The sequence below is a fragment of the Eriocheir sinensis genome, chromosome 45, assembly GCF_024679095.1.
Source record: "Eriocheir sinensis breed Jianghai 21 chromosome 45, ASM2467909v1, whole genome shotgun sequence".
NCBI classification, from domain to species: domain Eukaryota; kingdom Metazoa; phylum Arthropoda; class Malacostraca; order Decapoda; family Varunidae; genus Eriocheir; species Eriocheir sinensis.
In genome coordinates, this window is record NC_066553.1 from 8,050,862 (window position 1) to 8,074,558 (window position 23,697).

The 23,697-nt window shown below is 44.9% G+C and overlaps 1 protein-coding gene across 1 annotated transcript in view; it reads right to left on the reverse strand.

Annotated features, from left to right (window-relative positions):
* Positions 1-164: 164 nt before the first annotated feature.
* The window catches only part of LOC126980698 (nicotinamide phosphoribosyltransferase-like), a 31,701-nt gene continuing 8,168 nt past the window's right edge, over positions 165-23,697 (reverse strand). Inside the window, exons 4-12 of the mRNA XM_050830839.1 lie at positions 19,239-19,367; positions 12,383-12,502; positions 11,880-11,960; positions 11,109-11,271; positions 10,122-10,279; positions 7,202-7,316; positions 6,031-6,113; positions 3,820-4,005; positions 165-3,493 (exon numbers count right to left, since the gene is read on the reverse strand). Of these exons, the coding sequence (XP_050686796.1) occupies positions 3,368-3,493; positions 3,820-4,005; positions 6,031-6,113; positions 7,202-7,316; positions 10,122-10,279; positions 11,109-11,271; positions 11,880-11,960; positions 12,383-12,502; positions 19,239-19,367 (1,161 nt within the window). The 3' untranslated portion in view covers positions 165-3,367. The remainder of the gene's footprint in view (positions 3,494-3,819; positions 4,006-6,030; positions 6,114-7,201; positions 7,317-10,121; positions 10,280-11,108; positions 11,272-11,879; positions 11,961-12,382; positions 12,503-19,238; positions 19,368-23,697) is intronic.

Sequence of the window (23,697 nt, forward strand, 5' to 3'; positions counted from 1 at the left end):
CCATATACTTAGCGTAATATTCCTGTCTATCATTCGCCCACATTTATTCGCCCATTTGCCATCTCTTATATTCCACAAGTTAGTATACTTTTCGTGCTAATCTTGCATCCTCCATTTGCTCCAGTCTTTCAAGATTGCCTTTATTAATCTCAAATCAAAAAAACTTTTTCCAAAAAATACTTTAATTACTCCACTTTAAATTTTACTTATAAAAAGTATATGAATTACATGAAAACAAAGTATTCTGTATAACTCTTGAGAGGTGTCCAGTGCCCCTGGCAGCCAGTGCGTCCTCAATGTTGCAGGAAACGTCACCGCGGATTCGCGGAACAAATGTAAAACACTCATTTTACGTGCGCAGATTTGGCGGTACTGACTTATCATGGTGATTTTTTATTTTTTATTTTTTATATATATCTTCGCCTGTGGCGCCGGTAGGCTTGCTTTTGGAGGGGCCTGATGGTATGGCCCAGCCCGTCGTGGCGCAGGCCAATGTTTATAGTGGCGCCATCTTGCAGCAACATACCGTAAATTTGAGTGTGCAATATAAAATTAACATAATTACTCATTCCAATCCATGGCACTCATCAAACAGCACACTGGAGTGCTTTGGACACACAGGCTTACTGCAGTGAATGCAGTCTGGTCTGGGTGGCTCCTTTTGCTGGACAGAAGAGACACCTCTTTCTGCTATGTGACACTGCTTCCAGCTAGTTCCTATAGGCTCTCATGGGATGTCGAAGCAAGACCGAATCGCTGAGCTTACTTATAATATGGAAAATATGGAAAAAAGAGAACATTTACAGTTTTATTTCACAGTAACACCGATACAGGAAACCATGTACTGAATGACACAAGGGAAAATGGCGATTTTCCTGGTTGCAACGTGATGCAAGTACTCTAATGAAAGTGTCCCCGTTTTAGTTTTTCAATGACAAAAACACTACATGTTTTGGAGGTTTTTACGCCTCTGAACCGAAAATGTCCCCGGATTTTGTCTCAGAAATCTGGTCACCTTATTGTTAGTACAATTGAGGAGTTTATTGCATGGGCGTAGCGGGATTCTTTCCAGGCCACCGGTATGTACCACCCAGTCATAACTTCCTGTCAGCGGACGCTTGCCATATACCAGAGGCGCTGGCGGCAAGATCCCACGAATCTAGATGCTCGCACTGCTATGACTACTGTTGCCCGTCATTTGACTGAACTCCGTCAAAAAATGAGGAAAGAATATTGGGGTGCCTTTTTAAATGATGTACGTGCCACAAAATCCATAACAGGAATTTGGCGTTTTGTAAATCGGGTGAGAGGTCGGGGCCGGCCCCTCGCCAGTGATCCTGACCCAGCTGGGAAGGCACGTGAATTGCTAAACACCTGCAGCCTCACAGAGCTGCCCTAGACTGCCATAGGCAACGCAGACTAGGTAAAGGTAAAGTTGGGGGCATACGCTGTGGCAGCGCGTGGCCTCGGTGCTCATCTCCGTGACATTGGCCCTTGAGCCTGTCGTGGGAGGGAGCCCATTACCCCGGGACACAGGGCCAGTGTGACATCCGGATACCACAGTTTACCTTCCCCAGGTTTCCCAGGATGAACAGCTAGGTGAGCACGCCGACTACCCGGGCCGGGATTCGAACCAGGGCCCGCGGAATAGAAGCCAGGCACGCTGACCACTAGGCCACGGAGGCGTATAGCCAGCGTTGAATACAACTTGTCACTTCTTGATGATACCTGTGTACCCATAACCCGTGACAAACTGCTTTGTGCAGTTAAATCGGGCAAGTCTACAGCTCCTGGTGCAGATGGGCTCACTTATGATGTTATCAATGCCTTACTAGTCATAAAAGATAGTCCTATCTTAGATTTGTTTAACATGTCTTACAACTCACAATGCCTACCATCTGCCTGGAAAACTGCTACAATCATTCCCATCCCCAAGGGTGACGGTAGCTTTAGACCTATTTCCTCAACTAGCTGTCTGTGTAAGATGATGGAAAGGATACTACTTAGGCGCTTAAACTGTACAAAGTGGGAGATACCATGTCACGGAATCTGTATGGCTTTATGAAGGGACGCTCCACTGGTGACTGCTTTATTCAGTGCTTAAGTTCTGCAGGTGCTGTTTGTCGTGCTTTCATTGACCTTAAAGGTGCCTTTGACAGAGCCAATAAAGAGGTTATATTGGAACAACTTACTTTAAAGGGCGTTAAAGGGAAATTACTGGGGTGGGTCAAAGACTATTTGCATGATAGGAAGGCTAAGGTGTGGTTCCATGGAGCCTCTTCTGCTGAAGGGAGTTTTGAATTGGGCACTCCACAGGGAGAGGTCCTTAGTCTTTTGCTCTGTAATATTCTCATGGACAAAACTGCACAGTACCCCTTTCCTCAGGTCACAGAAGTATTTATATATGCTGATGATATACTTCTTCAGCGTAATGCTCCACGGACGCTTACCTTAGCCCTCCACCAGCTTGAAGACTTGTGCACTTCTATGGGTCTAGTATCGACATAACCTAAAGCATTTTTAATATTTACTCCGGCGTTTCAACAGTGGACCTGCAGTTCTCTACATTCTGGATCTCAAAATTCATTAGAGACCTATTGGACCAACATCTAACTCAAAGCTGTCTTCGCGCCAAAAGCAGCGTTAAAGTCGCCCATGACGACGATTTCATTTCGAGGTGGACAGTGATTTAGCTAATATGGAGTCGACTGCAAGTGATGCAGAACACTTACTTCCTCCTCTTTAGTGATATATATACACACACACACATATATATATATATATATATATATATATATATATATATATATATATATATATATATATATATATATATATATATATATATATTCCATAAATAGATAATGTACAGACTAGCAGTGAGACAGATCGCCATGCGCAGGTCATCGCAAGATCCGTAACAATGGGGGCTTCCCCGTGCCAAGCCACAGGGCTCAAGTTAGAGTCGATGGTCTATAGTGCATGGTTAATCAGCCGCTCAACATCAAATGGCTGCAGCTGGCAGGAGTTACCAATTGCTACCTAGAATAAGAAATTCAGAAATCTCAAGAGCATTTCCAAGATAATGAGTCCCAGCTCTTGAGGCATTTTGTTCGTTTACTTTAACAAAAACCAAGTCTATTGAGACATTTTTTGTGATCTTTTCTTGCACCCAACAGGTGGTATTATGTTTAGTCTCATTCTTACAGGATATAGCCTTAAAGCACATTTTTATTTACATTTTACGTAAAAAGTGATTGATTGATTGATTGATTGAGGCCAAAAGATAAGTCGATCCCTCCACTTTCAAAACTGAGGGAGCCCTGCTCCTTCTGCCCTTGTGGCTGCCTGCTCGGTGCCATTATTGCTAGCAAGCCTTCAGGATCTCCAAGATGTCCGGGTCATCATCGGTGATCTGGGCGCGCTGACGGATTTCCTCGAAAGTGTAGTCCCGGAGCAACTCTCCGTTCTCGAACACGGGCACCAGCAGATCCTACAGAGAGAGAGAGAGAGAGAGAGAGAGAGAGAGAGAGAGAGAGAGAGAGAGAGAGAGAATCTTAATTAAGTCCATCAATCCATATATACATCTCTAAATAAGTGTGAACAAAACAAAGGGTGAATTATAAAGAAGCTTGAAAGAACCGAAAGATTGGGAACAATATGGTAACAGGACTAAAAACACGATTAACAATGAAACAAAAGGTGAAAAGCTTCATGCCGATCATTAAGAGTGGATCGTAGTGATACTGCTTAATGAAGGTAAATTTGGATTAGCATAAGCTAATTTGAAGACCACTGCTCAGGGCTCCTGTGACGCACCGTTTCTGGGTCACCCTGTCCCTGCTGGGCGGTGGTGTACTGGCCGTCGCGGCGGTGGAGGCTGAGGCGGCCCTTCTTGCTGGTCTTGCCGGGGTCTGTGACGGGATCCTTGTACACCTCCACCTCCCGGCCGCCTACCACTGCCAGGCTGCACTTGAAGGCACACTTCTGTGTGTCTCGGTCCATCTATAGGGAAAGGGATGGGCGTGCACACATATAGGAACTACAAAAGTTTTGTGACTTATGTAACAAGGAGCTAGAAGCCGAGAACTTGGACCAGGCTAAAAGACTGACCGAAATGAGATTATAAGTGATGGCGTTGCAGGCCCACAGACCAAAAAAAAGAAATGGTGTAACTAAATCTAAGGAAAGATACATGCAGCCACAAATTATAAAACATAGAGAAAGAAAATAACACTCTGAGAGGAGAGGGGCATAAAGGACAAACAACTGCAGGAAAATATCACTAAAATTGATGAAAAATATTATGGATGTTGAGGAAAAGTCGAGGAAGAAGGATCTGTAGACCTAAGAAAGATTTTAGACCAGCAAAGGAAAGAAAACTAGGATAAAGATGAGGAGGAAGGGATCAAGGTGCTGAAATCAAGACTAGTGAGAGATGCAACTGACGAGAAAGTGCGATAATTGTAATCACTGGGCTGGTGGAAGAACGAATGCCGATAAAACAGTAAGGGAAAGAGAAAATTGGGAATAGTTAAAATATTGTATTTATAGCTCTAAAGTTTTGAAGTACAGATACAATATCTTAACCATTTCCAATTTTCTATTTCGTTCTTTCACCAACCCAGTGATGAATCTAAAGTTTAAAAGGTGATCATAAAGCCCCGGAGGAGATTTAGGTGTGTAGGTTGGGAAGGTAGGTGCAGAGAGGCGCAAAGACTCCTAGGATTAAGGTTCGAACATAAACCAGTATCATCATAATGACCAAGCCTCCAAATAACTGGATCTTGGCTTTGACCCAGGAGACTTTAAGTCCCTCCTCAAGCAGCACTTCGAGGACCTCCAGCGATTCCACGAGAAGTACGGGATCATCAGCAAACACATGGTCAGTGACTTTGATGTTGGCAACATATTCTTCACAACGACATTGATCAGCAACATTGCCTAATGCCCAGTCCATGCAAGTGCTGAAATGTGGAAGAGCAAGGACGCGCCCTTGCCTCATTCATGAATTGACAGGGAAGATCCGGAAACTAACGCCTGCCCCACACTTCACAACACTCTCAGTCTCAGAATAAAGGCCAGTCATCAGGTCAATAGCCCTTGTAGGAATCCCACGGATCCGCAGAATGTTCCAGAGTGCCTCACGATGCACTGAGTCAAAATCCTTCTTGAGATCGACACAGACTGCGAGTAGCCCTTGTCTAAATGCACGTCGGCGTTCCACAAGGAAGCGAAGCGATCCAGTCAATTGTTGACTAGCCGGGCGTGAACTCGGACTGCTCAGCAGGTCTCTGAAACTTTAGGAAATGAGATCGAATTCGCATCAGCAGCAGATGAGCGAGCACTTTGCTCGGCACACAGAGCTGTGTAATACCACGGTAAATGTTGTAGTCCTGTTGGTCCCCTTTCTCTTTCCAGATCTGAACAACCAACCTTCTTTTCTTGTCAAGAGGAATGGCAGCAGACTACCACACGGCAGACAGCACCGCATGCAACCATGCTTCACTCCCAGCTTTCAGCATCTCCGCACTGATATTATAGACCCCATGCAGCTGCCTTTCCACCCTTCAACTTCCTCACAGCCTCTCTCACCTCCGCAAGAGAGGGTAGAGTTTCGTCTATTGGTGTATCAGCAGCCGCCATCTGTAACCCAGCCAAAGGGTACTGTCTACTTGGGGAATCTGCTATGTTCAACTGCCCTAAGTACTCGGCCCAACGCGCCTGATCAGTCGTTCGGATAGTAGTCAACTCGTCTGAGGTGCGGATTTGGAGTGGAGCTTTTCCAGAGTCGGGAAGGATATAGTTACATCTCTAGAATCATAAATATGAAATAGGAAGCGTGTGACGCCATCATCCTGCGCGAGACGACTGCATGAGTATTCTTACACTGTGGTTCCAGACATTTCCAAAGATTCGTCATCTGAGATACAAACTAATTCGGAGAGGCTACTGGCTGGGGATAGCGAGTTCAGAGCGTGATTAGACCACGGTGGAACATATACAAGCAAAACAAACAAACAAACATACCCGCTGTAGCAGTGACGCCCCCGCGCCGAAGCCCACGCTTGCGGCAGACCAGCCGTTTTCCTTCAACACCTCCAGAACATCGGCTGTGCAAGGGAACGAAGACGTCAGCAGGCCAGGAACTACAGAGTGGGGGTTACTTCTACCCCCCCCCCCCCCCATACGTATATTTATAGGTTACATGATTAAAAAAACAAAGAACCTCATCATTCCTAGAAAATTAATGGTATTAATAGAGAAATAAAACTACTTAATTTGCCAACTGCCTCTCTGTGGAATACTGTGTTTTATTACATAATACTGTAGAGCATCGATTTTACACAAATAAATTTAAAAAAATTTATCCAGTTCGAGACCCTGAACTTGGGAGACATCAAATCTAAAGTTTTTGTTTCAGAACGAATCACATTTGCTGGATAATAATGACCACCTTGATAATACGCGAAATTAATCAATGAAAAGCAGGCCTTAAAATTAAAAAGTAAAATAAATACAAAAGTATGGTAGGCGAAAGACCAGTTCCTAATGGCTCTGGCTGTGGACTAGAGCACGTTTAGCCTCGGAATGCCAAGCAGCCTCTTGGCTACTGAATCCCTCCAGATCCCTGACTGGTTGAGGGTTAGAGAATTAGAGCGAATGCTCATCGTTTGTGTCAAACTACGAGACTTCTGATATATCTCTCCTTGTCTCCCTAAGGAATGCTCTAGTCCGCTATACAGTGCTACACCATCCTAGAGGACGCTAATCTTGTGCATTTCGTTCATCATTTCTTAAGCCCCGTTCACACTGTGCCGACTCTGGGCCACGACTAACCACGACTCTAGGGTACACGAGGTCTTGGGTGTCGATGTGAAAGGGTCGGGCATGTCTTGAAAGAGGTCTTGAGACTGTTGCCGAATACTGCGCCGACGTCGTGACGGGAGTCTGGAGTCGTGAGGGTTAGCACGACATGCTGGCAACTAGTTGGCCGAATGTCCCAGACAGTCGGCAAGACACCAAGACCACAATAAAACCTACCCCTCTTCTTGGAGCGTGGGAACCAACTTGTCAAATGGAAAAGTCGCTGGGTTGTCGTGGCCCAGAGTCGGCACAGTGTGAACGGGGCTTTACTCCACGCCATTCTATACAACACTTACCCTTCCACTATCCTCGTTCCGGTGCCACAATCACTCACCAATTATTTTGTAGTTTACTCCGTCGCCAATCACCACCATCAAGAAGGGCGGCAACATTTTGTATCCCTTGCTGTTGGTCTCCACTCCAAAGTGCTTGCCTAGAATCTCAAGGCACTGAAAGAAGGGCAGGGGTGAGCCTTGTACCAAGGCCTTGCTTAATAATTGTACCCGTGTTTTAGCTGGCTGGTCGTTCTTGAATATTGTTACCTGATTGTTCTGATCCAATTATTGTAACTCAATTATTTTATTCATGATTGTTACTTCTAGTCAGTCAGTAATGTTACGGTAGGAGAACATTTCAGTTCATTAGCGCTCAAACAACAGTGACTGAAAACAAAATAATGGTGCCTAATTTAAAAAGTACAAATTTCCTAAAAATTCGACAAAAAAAATAAAAGGAATGCAAAGATCAGATGATTCCCCTATAGAGGAAGCGTGGCTAAACTTTAAAATGAATTACATATGAATACATATGTGCACCTAACATCACCAAAATGTGGGGTACAAACTTGGCGCAGGGACTGTTTTGGGGGCCATTGAAGGTAACGGGCTAAAGAGTGGCCTATCCGGATATTTTGTTTTTATTTATTAATGATCCGCGAGACATCCTGGAGTTAAATCAAAGCATGTGCTTATCTTTGTATTCATTCATACACACACTGGTAATATTTCTGTGGGGTCTGATTTACTCATTAGAGTGAAATTCTAGTGTGATAAACAGTCACAAATTCGTCTCACTGTTAAAAATGAAACTAGTAATTTAAGTTTTGCCACCATGAAATATACACAAATGGATAAATATGAAAGCTCACGAAGTCACAATAAGTGACATCACCTGCTTTGAGCAGTAAAAATATGCTATTTATGGTATCTGACACCCGCAAAATGGCGTGGGAGCAGCCTATTCCTCGGAGCTACAGCCTCAACGTTGCCAGATTGTCGTACTCAGCCGATTATATTTCCCGACTTCCTACCCCAAACTGTCTTCTGGGCTCCAATAACGAAACTAATTTATAGTTATCGTTAAAAGAGTTAGATTCTGATGTTTCTTGGCAATAGTTAGGCGTCAGAAACCGTTAAATACTATGCTCTGAGTACGACAATATGGCAACGGTGGCTATACGTATTTTCATATTATTGTTCTGCTGTTGTTTATTCAATGATGTGTTCAAGAAAAAGAATACTCATAATTTTAATTAGGTTTTCGTTATAAGGATTCTTTATGAAATACAATGGACCGTATTGGCAATAACAGGCAGCGCCACACGTGGCCACTCGGTGAACTGTCAAAGCAGTACTTTCCATAGAACTCAAGCTATGTACTAGAGTGCGTCTCAGGCCGCCTCCAGGATACAAGGCCTTGGTGCCGCCACCGCTCCAAGCCAAAGACTGCTCACACTTTACTCCTACCCGATTTCCTGACTCTACTCTATGACATGGAGAAAAACTGAAATCGGGTAGGAGTGAAGTGTGTGCATTCATCGGCTTGGGGCGACGGCGGCACCATGGCCGTGTATCCCTGAGACAGACTCAGACTCACTGTAGTCTATAACTTGAACTCTATGGAAAGGACAGCTTGGAGTTGAGTGGCCACATGCATGTGGCGCTGCCTGTATAGCCAATACGGTCCATTATAACGCTACCTCCTCTACCTTAGCCTATTGACCTTTTATAACGACCTCTTCTCAGTTTATGACGTAACCAAATCACAGGACGTAGTCTATCTTGATTTCCAGAAAGCGTTTGATAAAGTTCCACACATTAAATTACTTTATAAATTAAAGCAACTAGCTATTGACGGTCAAGTACACCAATGGATCGCGAATTTGCTGAGCAACAGACAACAGAGTGAACTCAGAATGGGCGCCTGTCACTAGTGGCGTCCCTCAGGTCTCGGTTCTTGGCCCAGTGCTCTTCATTATTTACATCAACGATGTGGATGTTGGAATCAATAATCTCGTAAGTAAATTTGCAGACGACACAAAGACTGGAAAATCGGTTCTCACTGACGACGATAGACAACGCCTCCAAGAGGATTTGTATAAATTTTCATCTTGGTCTGATAGATGGGAGATGCCCTTTAATGTAGATAAGCGCCAGGTCCTTCAAGTTGGAACAAGAAGTAAGAAGTTCGATTACGAAATGCGCGGCATCAAACTCACAAGCGTTCAATGCGTTAAGAACCTGGGTGTCAAAATCGCGTCAAACCTCAAATTCTCACAGCAATGCATCGATGCAGCAAATAAAGCGAACAATGTTGGGCTTTATTAAAATAAACTTTTTATTAAAAAAAATAAAGAAGTAATACTCCCGTTCTACAAGTTTAGTCAAACCCCACTTGGAATATGCGGTACAGCTTTGGTCTCCCCTCCATGCAAAGGACATTGCTAAATTAGGATGTTCAACGTCGGGCTATAAAAATGATCCCTTCCTTGCGCAACAAACCCTACGACGAAAGGCTCTCAACCCTTAACATGTTCTCTCTTGAGAAACGTCGCCTCCGAGGAAAATTGATCGAATGTTTTAAAATACTTAATGGCTTTGCGAGTGTGGACAAATCAAAATTGTTTATGATCGATGACACTTTGCGGACGAGGAATAATGGCACAAAATTTAAATGTAAACAAGTAAATTCAGACTGCACCAAATTTTTCTTCACCAACATTATAGCGCGAGAATGGAATAAACTCCCACCTTCAGTATTCCAGTGCAGTACGATTAATTCATTTAAAAACAAGCTCGACCGCCACTTCCTTCAACTTGATATTCACTTAAGTCAAAATTCAGTCTTGGTGGCATTAAACATTAAATTTAATGGGATTTTACTTAGGTTTAAGGACAGACCAACTAATCTCAGTAATCTGGACCATAAGGTCTGTGTGGTCTGAATATCTATGTAAATCTATGTAAATATCTCACCCGCAGAGCTACCACTTTCGGGTCGCCGCTGTCAGGACGTAAAGCCAACCTCCCTCCCTTCTTGGCGTGCTCCAATACCAGCTCCTTCAGCTTCACGCCGAAGATCTCGTCACAGCACTGCCACAAGTTGTATGAGTCCACCACGCACCCCACTTGGCCTGCATGACGGAGAGATGAAAGGAGGGGGTTAGCTTAACGCTGTGAGAAGCTTGTCCACACCAGGAAACTTTGTTTGGAAACATTGTTTCTAGTCTGTTTCATAGGAGTTTCCGACTGTTTCCCAACTGTTTCCAAACTGTTTGGAAACAGTTGGGAAACCAAATTCCCCAACTGTTCCTAAACAGCTTAGAAGCAATTGGGAAAAAGTTGGGAAACAATTTTTACACTTTTTTTTTTTTTTTTTTTTTTTTTTTTTTAGGAAGGCGGTGCATGCCACGCAACCCCCCAGACGGCTGGTTATTTCTTTCCCATCCAGGAATGGTAAACTTCGAGAGTTTGTGTGTGTGTGTGTGTGTGTGTGTGTGTGTGTGTGTGTGTGTGTGTGTGTGTGTGTGTGTGTGTGTGTGTGTGTGTGTGTTCTTACCTAATTGTATTTTTACATTGAGCAGGCAGGCAGGCATTGAGCAGCATTGAGCAGGCTCGTATTGTTCCGATTATTAAACCATTTTGTCATACAATTATTTAAATCTGCAAATGTTTTTTTTTCTTTTTTTTTTTTCTTATGTGCTGCCTGTAGCTCCGGTGTGGTGTCGTCTGCCATCCCGTGTCGTGAGACATCCCATCCTGAACTTTGCATCGTGGAACCCAATCTTTACAATCACAGAGTAACTAAGTGAAGCATCTAAGTGTAAAAAAAGTACCAAGGAGGACCTAAAAAGCAATACAAAGCGGAACAGGTAACAAGAAGAAAAGTGATTGTTGGTATCCTTTTTTTTTTAGTATTTCGTTGGGTATAGCGTTGGTATAGCGTTGGGTGAGGGTACTCACCGCCAGGGTTGGCCCTGATGAGGTTGCTGTGTGCCTCAGCCTCGGTCTCCCTGCCCCAGGAGGTGACGGTGGAGTGCTCGGAGAAAGCCCCCGAGTATCCCCCGACGGTGTCCACGTGGTAGTACTTCCGCAACAGGCATGTTCCCGCCACCGTATCTGACGTCTGGAAGACAAGCGCCTCAGTGCTGCTTGCACCTCACCACGCACCTTACACGTTCGTCAGTAGTTTTCACGGACACACGTGTTTTTTTTTGTGTGTGTTTTTTTGTTTTTTTTCATAGAGAAAGCAAATGGTGCGACAGGACACATATAAATGACGGGGTTTTCATGTTGACTGTTATTTCTATTTCTAATTTTCTTCAAGGTGAAATATGACCTTCATTACTTATCCTGGATAAACAGATGTTGCATGAAGATTCACAATATGTCCTCTTATTTTCACTGTCATCATTCTCATGAAATAAGTTATTAAACTAAAATTCAGTTAAGTTTCAGTTCAGAAAAAGTAATACATGTCAACTTCCTATCCTTTTATATAGGAAAATTATTAATTGTGCAAATTAATTACGTCCTAGGCCTCCCCTGTTTTCCATTTTCTTAGAAACGAAACAACTGAGAAGAAATACATTTAACATCCCCTCCTTCCATTCCCCAACCCTCCTTCCCCTCTCCTCTTCACCGGAAACTTATAGGACGCCACACCCCTGACCGGCGCCCTCAAGGGGAAGCTGTTTCCCTCCACAAGCTGCCGTAAAACACGACTCGCCTCACCTGGAAGTTGACCATGTGGGCGGCGCCTCCAAGGGCCGCGCTCTCCACCGAGGACACGCCGCGGTACCCACAGTCGTGAAGCTGAAGGAGATCAAGAAAAGAACGATTGATTGATTAGTTAATTCGTTATTTCAGTTATTAATATACTGACTGATTGAAAATGTAGTTGAAAATTATATAAAAAAAAGGAGAGTGGTTATGCTCATCTGTCTCCAAGCAGGTACAAGGATTATAGAAATGCAAAAGTAAAATGAAGATACATGTTTAATGCAAGAAAATATAGAAACAGCAGATGGTGATGTTCTAAGCTCATTCAAACACAACCTTACAGGACTCTTTCAATATTTCCAGTAGCAGTGACAGAACATCCACGCATTCCAAGATATGAAAGTGAAGAATATATAAAACACGAGAACGAAACCGAAAATGGGGAATGGAAAGAAAACGAAGGTGGAAATGGTGAGTAAAAGCCGAACCGAGCATGGCAAGTGAAGCTGACTCACGCTGATCTCTGCAAAGGCTGTGGTCTCGCAGGTGAGGCGGTGGTAGTGGTGGATGACCTGCTTGTTGACCCGGGAGATGGTGGCGACGGTCATCGGGTACCACACCTGCACCAACACCGTCTGGGGGGAGAATAGTAGTAGTAGTAGTAGTCCTCTCTCTCTCTCTCTCTCTCTCTCTCTCTCTCTCTCTCTCTCTCTCTCTCTCAATGCATATACATGCATTGAGAGAGAGAGAGAGAGAGAGAGAGAGAGAGAGAGAGAGAGAGAGAGAGAGAGAGAGAGAGAGAGAGAGAGAGAGAGAGAGAGAGAGAGAGAGAGAGAGAGTAAAAACAAACAAACAAACAAATACAGAGAGAGAGAGAGAGAGAGAGAGAGAGAGAGAGAGAGAGAGAGAGAGAGAGAGAGAGAGAGAGAGAGAGAGGCCTAACTTATCACCCCCCCTCCTCCCTATGTGTGTGTGTGTGTGTGTGTGTGTGTGTGTGTGTGTAAAAACATCTGTATTTTGTTGAACGTTTATCTTAATCACAGTGTGGCAGTAAAAATTATTATATGTGGCCCAGCCCGAGGAGAGAGAGAGAGAGAGAGAGAGAGAGAGAGAGAGAGAGAGAGAGAGAGAGAGAGAGAGAGAGAGAGAGGAAAAAAAGAAACAAACAAATGCAGAGAGAGAGAGGCCTAACTTGTCATTCTACACGTCACTTTTTTCCCGCGCTTTGGAAAGCGCGCGAATTTTTAGGGCCTATTATTTGCTCTAATTATTCATGTACTCTGAACTGTTGTAATACATCAAATTACATTTTTCTCATTGATGACATACTATTAGATTTATATTTCCGCTTTTTATTATAATGTTAATATTAACTCGCAAAGGAAAAATATCCGGCATTTAGACCTCCGCAGTTTAAGGGTTAAGGGGGCCTTGTCCGCCCTCGTATGGAGTATGCATCTCACGTGTTGGGGGGCTCCACTCACACAGCTCTCCTTGACAGAGTGAAAGGCTCTTCGTCTCATCAGCTCTCCTCCTCTTAATGATAGTCTTCTACCTCTTAAATTCCGCCGCCATGTTGCCTCTCTTTCTATCTTCTATCGATATTTTCATGCTGACTGCTCTTCTGAACTTGCTAACTGCATGCCTCCCCCCCTCCCGCGGCCCCGCTGCACACGACTTTCCACTCATGCTCATCCCTATATTGTCCAAACCCCTTATGCAGAGTTAACCAGCATCTCCATTCGTTCATCCCCTTCACTGGTTAACTCTGGAACAGCCTTCCTTCGTCTGTATTTCCTCCTGCCTTGACTTGACCTTTTTCAAGAAGAATGTATCAAGACACCTCTCCACCCGAAATTGACCTCTCTTTTGGCTACTCTTTACTTTTATCTTTTAAAGGAATGGCGGGGAGCGGGCTTTTTGATTTAACTTTTTTTAATGCTCTTGAGCCGTGTCCTCTGATGTAAAAAAAAAAAAGTAGTAGTAGTAGTAACTAGTAGTAGTAGTAGTAGTAGTAGTAGTAGTAGTAGTAGTAGTAGTAGTAGTAGTAGTAGTAGTAGCAGTAGTAGCAGAAGTAGGAGGAGAAGGGAGCTAGGAGAACGGAAAAGAGAAAAGAATGGCACTAATTTTAGCACTAACCAAAACCATGTAATATTTACGAGTATGATGCATGGCTGCGCTGAACTATACAAGAGTGCATAATTATGATGATGTTCCCATTTATTATTATTATTATTATTATTATTATTATTATTATTATTATTATTATTATTATTATTATTATTATTAGAACTGAAAACGCAGTATGTAGTCGGGTAGGCGGTGGCCAAGTCGACAGAGTGACGGCGCCGCGTTCAGGAGGACGCGAGTTCAATCCCCGCCCGGTGCCACGAAGCTGGGATTTTTCAACCGCCGCCGAGTGGCTTAAAACTACCCACATGCTGTCCAGAAGACCACCTACCAACCGGACTCTAGATTCTAGGATTAAAGATGAGCTCCGGGAGGGCAGCATGAGCCAATGCAAGATGGCGCCACTATAAACACTCGCCTGCGCCAGAACGGGCTGGGCCGACCATCAGGACCCACCGGGAAGAAGCCTTGGGCCGACCATCAGGCCCCACCGGGAAGAAGCCTACCAGCGCAATAGGCCAAGACGTAAAAAAAAAAATAATAATAAATAAATAAATAATGTGTGTGTGTGTGTGCTCGCTCTCCCGCATGGTGCTGTAGTGCGCTTGGAGGGATAAAAAGTTGATGGTACAAAGAAGCGCCCTTGAGGAGTGACTGGCGCGCTCATTGCGACACTTCCTCTACCACCACCACATCATGCGCTGACCTTGGTGATGAAGGGACGATTGTTAGGGTGCTCTCTCTCTCTCTCTGATGATGATGAGAGACGAAATATGAAAATAGCAAAGGAGAAGGGCCTGTGTGTGCTAGTCCAGGATCGATCGTCACCAGATAATATGGTCATCACATAAAAAGAGTTGAGGAATACAAAAGTAGCAACCTATTAATCTAAGGTAGTCCCAAGTCACACAGACATAACATATCAGAATAAAATAGAAGTCTGGGTCTGCCATCCTTAAGTGAAAGAAGATAGAAAGAAGAAAGAAAGAAAAGATACAAGGAAAAAAAGAGGGAGGCATGTGTGCAAGGCAGTTGACAGAAGTGATAGTTAGGGGGGATCTCTCTGACTGGGATGAGGGGCCAACTAGAGGACATGAAGCTGCGACGGGCCAAATTTGTGGCTTTACCGTGTAGCACCGACAGGCCAAATTTGTGCCATGATATAAACCCCCCAATATAGATGATGCATAAATTGATCACAAATGCTTTGATATATATTTTGAAATGGTTTGAGTGAGTGATGATTTTTTCAGATTTTTCTCGCTTAGAGGGACCATTAAGAAACATGATCCCCGCTGCTGACGGGTTAAAATATATCATGAAATATAGACATCTTTCCTAATATATGCACCCATCATTGGAACATTTTAGACAAAGAAGTTGTTCAATTAAAAAGATAAATAAGGTTAAAGCCAAAGTTCACCGGTTTAGACTGAGACATCGACTATGACTGAGACAATTGAGACCATCGAGTGTAGATCAATTTCCTGTATATCATAATTAACCCGGTAGCAGTGAGGATCATGTCTCCTAATGGTCCCTCTAAGCGAGAAAAATTAATAAAAATCATCACTCACACAAACCATTTCATAATATATATCAAAGCATTTGTGATCAGTTTATGCATCATCTATTTTAGGGGGTTTAGACCATGGCACGAATTTGGCCCGTCGCTGCTACACGATGAAGCCACAAATTTGGCCCGTCGCTGGTACACGGTGAAGCCACAAATTTGGCCCGTCGCTGCTACAAGGTGAAGCCACAAATTTGGCCCGTCGCTGCTACACGGTGAAGCCACAAATTTGGCCCGTCGCTGCTACACGGTGAAGCCACAAATTTGGCCCGTCGCTGCTACACGGTGAAGCCACAAATTTGGCCCGTCGCTGGTACCGGGTTAAACACACAAAAAAAATCAAAGCACACAATATCATGCCCATTTCCTCTGTTGCCTTGCTCGATCACAATGAAGAACTATGAATGGGTGCTGCTATGCATAATGACAAACTTCTAATTATCAAATCATTATGTACTTTTCCAACAATAAAATGAATGATCAACGAGTATATTTTCCTGTCCTTTTTTTTATATTTTACTGTCAAACACAAATACGTAGTAGAAGCAATGATGGCCACGAGAGTTGGTTGATAGGGCAGAGTGCGAGGGAGGGCGGAAGTGCATGATTGCTGTGTTAGTGGGAATTACTCAGTGGTAAAAAACACCCTCTCTGGCCAACACCCCACTCTCTCTCTCTCTCTCTCTCTCTCTCTCTCTCTGTTACCATCCCTCCCCTCCTCACCATAACAATGTTGCTACGCCCCTCCCACTCACCTTTTTCCTTTCCTGCTCATGCCACCCTATCGCATCCTCTATCGCTATTCTCCCTCCCTAACCAAATTTCTCTCGCCACTCACATTCGCTACACTCTTATGCAGAACAAGCGACGCCCAACCGTGCTAAATTATTTTGTATCAACGTGCATTTTTTTTTTTCTTTCCCTTCCTTTCGTCCACCTGGATCTAGCATTTTCTCAGCTTTAAGAGGGTTTTGTTCACATGTTTCACCTTTGTGTCAAAACAATAACCGTCAACTGTATTATATTATATTGCCTCCCTGGAGCAGTGGTTACTGGGTGAACTGTACGCCGACTGCCCCAGTCGGCGTACAGTTCACCCAGATGTTCATTCCCTTCAGGATGGTTGATAAATGGATACCTAGAGAAACATGGGGAAGGTAAATTGTGGCAATCTCAGACTTCACACTGGCTCGTCCCCTGCCTGGTTAGCGGAATCACCATAGTCAGAAATGTGTGTGTGCGCCTGTATGGGTTGCAAGAAGGTTTTAATAAAGGTGGAAGCGGGAAGGGGCCGCTCAGAATGCAGCCCGATCAGTACCTAATGTTTGGGACTGGTGCAAAGGGGCAGCTTAACATGTCAGTGTGACTTCAGATGATGGAACGGACCATTAGTTAACTGTTAAGCTAATGTGGCTTACAGGGATGGAAGGGGCCGTAAATTGTAATGGTGTGGTTTGATGTGGCTTTCAGTGATGGAATGGCCTGCAACACCGTTACGTCCCGCGTCGCCTCAGACTGCGCTGTGCTCCCTAAGAAGTTCGTGTCTACCCAGAGTCACATTCATCCTGGCTCTGCTCTTCTTTAATATGTTTCACTCATCAAAAGAAAGAAGTCCTTTCATGTTTATTCGGGGTCTCCTGGAAGCCTAGTACTGCACCCCTACATTCGAACCCCAAACTCCACCCATAACACCCAACCCCACCCAGCAACTCCCGTCCCAACTCTCAACCCCAATAAACACTCTTAACCAACACCCCCGACCCCTAAACTCCACTCTAACCCCCATCTCTAGCCTCTACCCCAACCCTTAACCCCCAATCACCACCAAAACTCCCAACAACAAGCTCCAACCAGCAACTACCACCCCAACCCTCAGCCCCCACCAGTCATAACACCCACCCCCAGCCTCCACCCCAATCTCAAACTCCAGCCCCTAATCACGAAACTCAACTCCCAACCTTCACCCTAACCCCAACTTCTAGCCCCCATTTCCACCCCCACCCCCAAACACCACCCTCCACCCCTATCACACCACCTCCACCCTCATTCTCCTACTCCCACCCCAACAGCAAACCTCCACTCAAACCCCATTGCAATCCCAAAAGTAAACGCTCACCCCCAACTCCTAATTTCCAATCCCAAACCCCTATCCCCAACCCCCAACCTATGTCATCACCCCACACAACCCACAACTCCCTCTACCTCCCTACACTTCCCTCAACCCTGTCTTCCATCCTACCTTCAATCCCCTCCATTTCCATAACCCCCCACAACCCGAACCCTTCCACACCCAATGCTCTCCCAACCACTCAAACCACTCCCAGCCGCACACCGCCTCAACACTCCAAACCCCTGCCATCACCAACTCAACCCCAGCCCATCAATTTCCCCCCCCCCCCACACCCCCACCACCACCATCTATCCCATCCATGGAGTGACTGCTGCTTGTGCTACACTGGACAAAATTACTCCCATTCTTATACCTGACACAGTCTGTGAATCAGCTTCGTAATTTATTACTGTAAATATACTGTAACAAGTAAGAAAATACTGTACATGATATCCAATAAGCGCGGTAATGTATTCATGATCACCAAGAAATGCGGTGAGGACAATTCATCACCAAGGTGTGCTGTCTCCTTTACAAATACAAGTCAGAAATTTGAAAGCGGCAAGCATGTACTGCCAGGCTGCCAGCCTGCCACATGAACCATCATGAAATGTCACACGCGGACACTTGGTCTGGCCGGCCGCTCATGGACATCAATGTAGCCACTCCTCTCCGGCTTGAACAATATGGCCGACTGACAGTTTAGTGGCTTCAAACCGCGAGACTCCATGCCCCCCCCTATTCATCCTCCCCTGACATAGTTCACACTTCCGTACTTCCACCCCCTAACCCTCACTCCCCCAACTACTCCTCATCTCCCTTTCGAAATGAAATAATCATTGAGCATAAGTTTTAGAGAACACCACTGTTCATTTCGCTGTGTGAATATATATAAAAAAAATATTTCGTACTCATGAATATACTATAATTATTTTTTCTTGTTGTTATTGTTTTCTTTTTAATTCACACACCAAGCTGAAAACATGTAGGCACCTACACTCTATCCTGCTAAACGACTGGTAAAACAATTAAAGGATGGAAGGCTCCTACTTTTTCGTCAGTTTATTAGATTGTTGAAGTACCGTATGACACATGTTTCACTTCGCAAGAGTCGGAGTTTCGAGAAGCGTGTCGATAAAGCACCTGGAATGTACGAACTTATTGTTTTAGGGGGGGGCGGGGCGGCTCTAGACACCTACAGCCCAGGGTAGCTACTCAACCGAGTAATAGCTGCATGATGCAAAAAACGTAAATTATATGTAAATTCTATCCTATCTCAATTTATGAAAAGCAACGCTCAGAGGACTGGTGTGTTCCGGAGCTGTATATGCTTGGTGCAGTGGAGAAATTACACACACACACACCATACTTTTGAGAATTGCCACAACTTTTCACTCTTTTAGCTAATCCTCCTTTTCTTCCTGAGAAACACTAACTAGAGATCCTCCAGGATATATAAATATAACTCCTCTCCTCTACCTTCCTTCTCCTCACACAACGCCCACTATTATAAGTGGGAAGCAGACGGAGGTGGAGAGAGGGAGGCCGCGTCACTCACCTCGAAAAAGTTGGTGAGCCAGGGCACCGCCGGGTCAGTGTTCTCTACGGTGAAGAGGACGTTCCTGGTGGGCAGGACGGTCCCCTCGGGCACGGCCTTGATGCGCAGAGGCAGCCGACCCCCGTGGTGCTGGAGGCAACATAAGCAGCCATTAATTGTAGAAGTAGTAGTAGTAGCAGTAGTAGTAGTAGTAGTAGTAGTAGTAGTAGTAGTAGTAGTGGTAGTATAGTAGTAGTTAAGATATGGTAAGAGATTTCTGACAATTGTTATCTACATGATCATCGTTATATGCTGCTTTTTTGCTTGTTTGTTCAGCTACATGCGTTAGCCCACTTTCCTCCTGTTGATATGTTTGCACTGCGTACAAAGAGAGTGTATCTGAAAATAATTATCATCGTTTTATCATTCTTGCAGTACATTGTCTTGACATTCTGCGTTCCATCAAAACACCTGCCTAAAGGCAAGTTCTCACCAGGAGCGATGCTACGCTTTGCCCGCTATGTCGCGCATATGCTTGCTATGCGAGTGTTCACACTGTGTGTTGTCAGCTAAGCTACGTTGGAGATGTTTGGAGAGACACTATAAAGGCTTTAGCAATCTCCAGCCACCAGCTGTTCGTCCTGTCCACGTCCCGCCTTCTGTAGACATATCATATAATCACGGATACTTTCCGTGTTTAAAATTGCTTCATCTAAAGTTTAAATGAAGCAATTTTAAACACGAAAAATATCCGTGATTATAGGATATGTTTACAAAAGGCTACAGGGACGTGAACACGACGAGCAGCTGGTGTCTGGAGATTGCTAAAGCCTGTTTGGATTCTAAACAGTGCCTCACACTCTTGCGTCCACGTAAGGTAAGCCAGCGACGTCGCTGGCGTCGTCGAATAACTTCCCGTCCGGTGTGGTCTCATTAAAAACAAGAGAACCGATTGAAAGTCACTTGGCGGCATAGGGTGCGTAGCGTAGTATCTCTCCCGGTGTGATCAGGCCTTGGTCCCTGTATTTATACCTACTATCCATATCAGACCCCATGACATATCGTTTTTCGCAAATATCTTTCAAACGAAGACTCGGATCAGCATGGTGCTGTGGCACGGATTGTTTCACACACTCCGCTAATTTTTGACGCTATTGTGCACTGCCAGATGCGGTTAATTATGGCGTTTACTCTTGACTGTGATGGTAAAACCTGCGTGAGCCACTCACACATTCGGACAGGTGAGGCGTGACGTATTTGTGACGTGTATCCACCAACTACCTCCACCCCTGGCTTCCCCTACTCCCACCCCTCCCTTTCCCTCCCTCCTACCTTCCTGTGCTGTACTGAACTGTACTGTAGATCTTGCTGTGCTGTGTGCCGTGTGCTATTTCGCGTCGTGCTGCGTACTGCTTATTGTCAACCGAGTTAGCTGCCCGCAGAGGTGTGCTGTTTGCTGTGCGACCACGTGCTTCATTGGACAGGATTAAGTGTTGCCCTTATTTTTACTACCTCTCTCCGCCTGTATCTACCCTCTCGCAGTAGCGCCCTGTAAAACATATATACACCTATACACAAAACACAGTGTTACACTCTTTCCGCCACATTCTTTATATATTTCCAGATTCCACTCCGACGCCACTTCCTACGCAGGTGTTCAGACCTACCTGACCTGACTTGACCAGATTATTCCCCAGAGACCAGTAATCCTCCCTCCCTCCCTCGCGTTTCGCTCCTCCTCTTCTCTCGCCTCCCCTCTCCATTGCCCCTCCCCCTCTCTCTCTCTCTCATTACTACCCCCACTTGCCCTCTCTGTCTCTCCTTCCTCACTCCCTATCTCGTTCCCACCCTCTCTCTCTCCCCCCCTTTCCTTCGCCCTCTTCCTCCCTCCATCCCTATCTCCCTCCTACGCCTTCCCATCTCTCTCTCTCTCTCTCTCTCTCTCTCTCTCTCTCTCTCTCTCTCTCTCTCTCTCTCTCTCTCTCTCTCTCTCTCTCTCTCTCTCTCTCTCTCTCTCTCTCTCTCTCTTCTCTCTCTCTCTCTCTCTCTCACTTATTCTCGCTTATTCACGCACGCGTCCCTCTGCCCTACGAAAAAGAAAAAGCAAAGCAAATATATAGATACCTCCTCCTTACCAAGATGGCGCTCAAGAAATGTTCGACTTGCACAGGAAACTTCTCTGGTCATTTCTTCTCAGGACGATCGACCGTCTGCAAGATCTGCCTGTTGACTCAGCAGATGGAAACGAGACTCCTTCAACAGGACGAAAGGCTGACGGCTGGCGAGAAGAAGATCACCGAACTAACAAGTACTGTTGATACCTTGCAGGAGTTTATCCAGGCCAACATCGTCGCCCCTCCTGCAATTGACGCCTCATCACCCTCCTCACCTGCACTCGATGCCCAGCCACCTTCCGAAGAAGGCACGTCACAGGGAACCGGTAGAGCTGACGCTGAATGCTTCACCCCGTGAGAGGAGCCAGACCCGCCCCTAGAGCCATTTATCCTACTCATTGCTACAACAGATTTGCCATACTGGAGGAGGAGGACGAGGAACAGAGCACCTTCTTGGTCGGTGACTCTATGATTCGCCATCAGGTGGTTGAATTCTGTGGCAGAGTCCCCGTCGTAGGCGTAACTACTGTTATCCTGGAGCTGGTGTTGACGACATCACAGCTGCACTGGACGAGGTCTCCGCTGTGGCCTCTATGTACTCTCTCTTTGTTCTCAAGACAGGTACTAACGACGTCACCACGACCGGTCTGAGGAACTGCTGGACAAGTACCGTAGGCTCATCCAGCAGTATAAGACTAAATCCCTAATATTTTGATTTCAGGAATTCTACCACGGACATGGGATGAGGGCGACTTCTACAGTAAGGCCTTCAGCCTCAACAACCGCCTGCAGACTCTCTGCGGAGAGCTTGACGTCGAATTCTTTAACGCCTGGAACGATTTCTACGGCCAGAGTAGACTTTTCAAAGGGACGGCATACACCTGTCCCCATCGGGCAGCCAGATTTGGAAGGCTCCTCAACAACGCCGTACGTAACGCCCGAACAACAAAAAACGACTCTCAGCCACGTCCTTCCATCCCGCCCGTGTAAATAGACACCTCACACCGCAACAGACTCGTAACATTGAACCCTCCAGTACCTCTATTACCAAGCTTCAAGATAACCTAAGAGTCCTTAGTTTCAATGCGCGTAGCCTAAGAAACAAATTTGATGAACTGCGATGTCTTGCTCTGACAGAAAACTTTGACGTAATTGCTATAACCGAAACATTTATCGACACCACTAATATTGATTTAAGTTCCGAATATAACATAGATGGCTACAGATTCTTCAACAATGATCGTGTAAACCGTAGAGGGGGTGGTGTCGCCCTTTTTGTCAAAAGCTACTTGCAACCTACTGACAAAACACCAAGAAACAGTAACGTTGAACACTTGTGCGTGCGAGTAAACATTGCAAAAGTCATTTTAAATATATCTGTCACTTACAGACCTCCGGGGCAATCACTTGATGGCGATCTTGAAATGTACAGCGTCTTAAGGCAGTCACTTAATAACAGCGACTCACTGATACTAGGAGACTTTAACCTCCCCCATATCGACTGGGCGACACTGTCGGGTACAGAAGGTGAGTCCCATAGAATGATCGAATTTCTAGAGGAAAATTATCTAAGCCAAATGGTTTCTGAACCAACTCGACAAAATAACATACTTGACCTTGTTATAGCGACCCAAGATAACCTAGTCAGTAATGTCACGGTAGGAGAACACCTCGGTTCCTGCGATCATAAACTAGTGCGCGTTGACATTAGAGCTCAAACATCGGTGACTGAAAATAAAGTTAAGGTGCCCAATTTCAAAAGAGCCAACTTCGTAGAAATCCGACGAAAACTAATAGATATGCAACTATCAGATGACGGCAATGCAGAGGACGCCTGGCTAAACTTTAAAATCACTTACTCACTCAGCAGGACACATTTGTCCCCTTGTGCGAGAAGCGAATTAACACTAATAAAGTCCACCTTGGTTTAATAGCGAAATTAAACACTCAGTCAAGGAGAGAAAATTGTCTTACAGGTTAAAGAAAGACCAAAGCACGCCTGAAAACATTAGACTTTACAATGATGCAAGGCGACGAGTAAAAGATTAGTGCATCAGGCAAAGCGTAGATATGAAGTAAATATTGCAGCCAACTGTAAAAATAATCCGAAATCCTTCTTCAGTTACATAAACAACAGAAAGGCGATCAGAAGTGGAATTGGACCTTTAATAAACAGCGACGGTGCACTAGTGACTGACAGCCAACACGTTGCAAACCTATTAAATAATTACTTTTCCTCGGTGTTTAATAATAACAGTCCTCCCACCACCACCACCAACACCAGTACTAATGTAAATCCCGAGCATGCATTGTCTAACTTTGAAATAAAACCCGATGAAGTCCTTAAAGCCCTCAAATCACTTAAA